This window comes from Octodon degus, unplaced genomic scaffold, assembly GCF_000260255.1.
Source record: "Octodon degus isolate 3935 unplaced genomic scaffold, OctDeg1.0 scaffold00047, whole genome shotgun sequence".
Classification (NCBI taxonomy): domain Eukaryota; kingdom Metazoa; phylum Chordata; class Mammalia; order Rodentia; family Octodontidae; genus Octodon; species Octodon degus.
The window spans coordinates 7565129-7569788 of NW_004524623.1; the positions used below are offsets into that span (position 1 = coordinate 7565129).

The window sequence follows — 4660 nt, forward strand, 5'->3', positions numbered from 1 at the left end:
TTCTTATTGACTCAAGATAGAAGTATAATTTCTTGCCTTTAACATCAAAATACAGCCAAATTTGATAAATATGACAATGGAAAAATCTAACTCTAAAGAAAGCTCAAAAGAATACATGTTGAATAAAAACACTTTTTGTTTGGTAACACAACTATAAAGTTAAAGCCCCCAGGTCTTGGGCCTGTACAGAATGGCAGTCAGACTGTGCAGGGTGGGAAGCAAAGGAGATATGAGCAGTGGCAAGCTGTTGGTTATCTCAGGTGAATTCGTAACACGGATTGCTGTCAAGGCCGGCTCTCACTGCAGGCGGCAATTCCTCATGGACATTTGGCATTATTAAAAGTTACTCACCAGATGACTTTAAAAAATAAAAGTATGACCTGATACAAGGTATTCTACACCAAGAATTATGATTAATGTTAATTGTGGGTACCTGAGGCTTCTTGCAACAAACACTTAAACAAACAGTTCTGTGCAGCTGTGGTTTTCCTCTCAATAAATGAACAGGTAGATGTGTATTACTAGGCACACTGTTCTTTATTGAAGGAATGATTAGGCTTATTTTGATGGTTCACGTAATACTAAACTTGATTAACTGGATCACAGATTCTTTTCTTTTTGGATATAACCAGACATTAGAAATATTAATGAAGAGGGCTGAAGAGAGGCGTGATCTAAGATCTAGAGTATATACTTCTGTCCCAATATTAACACATCCTTTCGGCCTGTACAACTTCAGCATGTGTTTAGTGTACATTAAATGATTTCTGTTCTTACTATATATCAGCCTGTGTTCTTTTTTGCTACTTGTTTCAAATCTTGAAACAACACAAAAATTTCAGTATTTGGTTATCTAAACTACATCACAATGCTTTCTACACTTACAAATTGCATTAACATTTTTTGTTGGATTATATTTACTGATTAGTTTTTGTATTATAGCATATATTTTTATATTATGGTATATAATTTTATATTATAGTATAGCTCACCACAGTCTTGGAGCATGGATAGATGAGATTCTGTAAAATTTTGTCTGAGGCAGATAATAGTGTTTCTAGCATTTAGTCACTGTAGAATTCGGAAGAAATTCTAAAGTGACATTTTATGTACAGGCTAAGAAATGTCAATGATCCAGGCAATTTACTGAAGGCAAAACAATTATTATAGGAAGAAAAACTAGCCTGAATACCATGTCAGGTGAATAAGAAGCTCTGCGGGCAGAACGGTAGTAATTTGTGAGAACTGCCTTGCTGCACGGTCAGATGGCAGATACAGAACAAGAAATATTGGCACTTTCACCCAAAATTTAGGAGAAGCTCATTAGGAAAGGAAAAGGACATTAAGATAACCAGCCAAAATCAACAAGACAACAACTCAGACATGACTCTCCAGTTAAAATCATTTGCTTCCATTAATCATGCGCCAAGTCTAAGTTCATTAGAAGAGTTAGAAGAGTCAAGAGGCTGCTTTGAAGAGAGGATGACTTTTCCTATGATTAGAAACAACCTTGGCACAAGAGCATGGAGACATTGAAGTCATATGGATAGGGAACATTCCTTTAATTTCTAGTGAGTTTTAGGCTCCAGGTTGACCAACATAATTCATTGGCACCATTGACTTAAGACTGCTTTGTAAGTGAAAATCAGCTTTTCAGATTTAAGTTGTTATTGTGATCAGCAGTATAATTAAATTGTTGGAAAGTGGGAGCAACCTCTATATCCCTAACTAGTCAGTACTTTTTGGTCTAGGTGCTGTAATGACTGAGCCCTGTTCCTGGTCACGGCCACATGGCCTTGGACAAGCCACCCTTCCACTGGACCTTCCAAATAAGAGAATTCTAATGATCTTTTCAATGTTAGCATTCTGTAACAATGCAAGGCAGGCTTTCTATGCTTTGGAGGGTAAGCATAGAAACTATGAAATCCGGACTCTTTCTCCAAAGAAATGCAGAAACCTTTCTTAACCTCAACAATTTCCCAATAATTTCAGGGGTTACTACATGTCTGAAGTCCACCCATGGGCCACCAGGTGAAAACTCTGACCTGAGTTCTGGTCATTCATTCAGCAAATACTTACTGATGCCTGCTAAACCCCAGATTCTATGTTGGGTAATAGGATAATGACGATTGTCCCAGATCCTTATGGAAAAGGATATTTTTAAAGGCAAAAATAAATCAATGCTGAGCTAAGTTAAGAGACTTGATAAAATACTGAGGTTAACCTTAAGCAGAAATCTCACAAGTCAGCCCCATAAAGCATAAATATATTGGGAAATGGTGGCTACCTATATTTAGTTCTTTCCAGCACATCAAAGACCTGATGTTTCATTGGCTAAGAATTTTTGCTCCCTGGCCTCAGAACTACAAAGGTTCACATTTCCACCTTATGTGAAAAAGGATAAATAATAGTCCTGACCAACACACATTTCAGGGGAGATTTCAGCACAGAAACCTTTGCAGGTGTTTGTGTCAATGAGGAAAAGGGTGAAACTTAGGATTTGAAATTTACTGGCTGTTTAGCAAGGTCAACTGCTGGTCAAGCTGCTCGACTTCTTTGAACCTCGGCTTCCTAATATATGAAATGGGAATCATAACAACTTCAATTTTTTTTTTTTTTTTGTGGAACTGGGGATTGAACTCAGGCCCTTGCACTTGCCAGACAAGCACTTATTCTACTGAACCATCTCCCCGGCCCAATAACAACTTCATTGAGGGTTAGTTAATGTCTGTAAAGCCAGTTCCTTAAAAGGACCCCCTAAACAGAAACACTTGCACCATTCTTGGAATCAAATATGAATTCTAGCCATGAAGGCTGTGTGAACCTTCCCCTAAAGGTAACATCTAATCACATAAGGAGTTTTGTCAAACACAGTACAGACTTCATCTCAGCTCTGTGATCTCGTCTGCCTTCTGTGCTGTCATCTTGGGACTGCTCCGTCTCCGTGATGTTCTGAGCCACACGTCTTGTTGGCTTTCACGGAGCCCTGCACCTTCACGCATGCTCACCTGTCCGCTCTTGGCCGAAGGAATGATTTTCATACTTGTCACTCCTGGTGGTTACGGTCACGTTGTAGAGGCGGCCTGGGGTGAGGGAGCTGAAGGAACAATCGCTGACGGATTTGGCGATGACGAGGGACTGAACCACCCTGCCATCGTGAGAGAGGGTCACTACGTAGTTATCCACCTCACCGGGTGCGGGCAGCCAGGAGACGCTGAGGTAGTCATGGCGGCCTAAGTTGTTCACTGTCACTCCACTCACACTGGAAGGGACTGTGGGTTGAAAAGAGGAGAAAATATGAAAAGAAAAACACAATCAAAAGGTTGGGTCACCTATTGCAGTTAACAAAGCTACAGACTAAGATCTACTCCGATCACCTAGCAGGCCAAGGAAGAGTGAGGATGCCACAGTGACTCCAGGAAGCTGAGCAGTCTTACACCAGGAGGCTGCATGAAACAAAAATGAAAGGAGCCTTTTGGCCCCAGAAATACAAAGATCTCACCACTGCATTTTTAGGGTTTGCTTAGTGTAAAATATTTTAAATGGGAGCATTTTTAATCTGAATGTATTCAGAGGTTCCCTGTTGGAAGGATCCATATAAATCAACTTGAACCAAACTCACCAATGCAGCCGAGGTGTTTAAGGGGAACAGTGAAGAATACAAGAGTTTTGCTGAAGATTGTAGACTTTGGGATAGCTTTGCTCTTCAGGTAAGGAGGTTGCTTACTCCTGGGGGGTGGGGTGGGGTTGATGGCTAACTAGTGAATTGTTTTCTCTTTGCAAAGCATTTCCTGCCCTCTAGTGGCAAGAAACAAACCTTGAAGAAAAAAAATCCTACTCTGACATGGTCTGGAAGCCAGGCCAACAGGGCGAGGCAGCTCTTGTGGTGGGTGACAATGAGCTTTCTGATGGCAAGGACAATGATTTGCTCATATCACTTGGGGATTAATGTGGGGACACTTAGTGAGAGCCCTCTATTCACCAGTGGGACAAACACGGGGAGGCGTGGAAACCTCCTGGGGGCTCCCTGGCTAGAAGGACATAGACAGTGAGTTAGCAGACACTGTGTTGGAGGTAAGTGTCTGATCAATAGTGTCTGCCACTCGTGAGCGCGGAATAAATCTTTCAGTGTGTATGAGGTGCATTATGGTTTTCACCACCAGCTGATCAACTTTGGCTGATTATTTTAATAATTCTTAATATCTGTATATTGCTCAGAAGGGACGGGATTTGGCTGGATAACTTCTGAGATTCCTAATATCACTGTGATCTGATTTTGTGAGTTAATCCCCAAGTCTATCTTACACCAACAGCTATAAAAAGCGCCCTATTCAGGAATTCAGCTAGTGCTATGACATTGTATGGACACAGAAGATATAAAGTTAAAGCTTTTATCCATAGAATTTATATATTATGGTATATTTCCATCCTTCCATTCCCCTACTATCCACACATTCCTTGGTTAGTCTTTCAAAAAATTTTTTACTTTAATTCTTTTTTTGTTTTGTTTCTTGAGGCAGGGTTTCACTGTGTAGGTCAGACTGCCCCTGGACTCATTGTGTAGCCCAGGCTGGCCTTGAATTTGGAGCAATCCTCCTGCCTCAGCCTCCTGAGTGCTGGGGTAACAGCATGCACCACCGCACCTGGCTTAAGGTTTTTA

General features: G+C 40.8%; 1 protein-coding gene across 1 annotated transcript in view; it reads right to left on the reverse strand.

The window, feature by feature from the left end:
- Positions 1-4660, reverse strand: part of Ptprb (protein tyrosine phosphatase, receptor type B) — a 160164-nt gene that overhangs the window by 72365 nt on the left and 83139 nt on the right. Inside the window, exon 10 of the mRNA XM_004632213.2 lies at positions 3009-3272. Coding sequence (XP_004632270.1) covers positions 3009-3272 — 264 coding nt within the window. The remainder of the gene's footprint in view (positions 1-3008; positions 3273-4660) is intronic.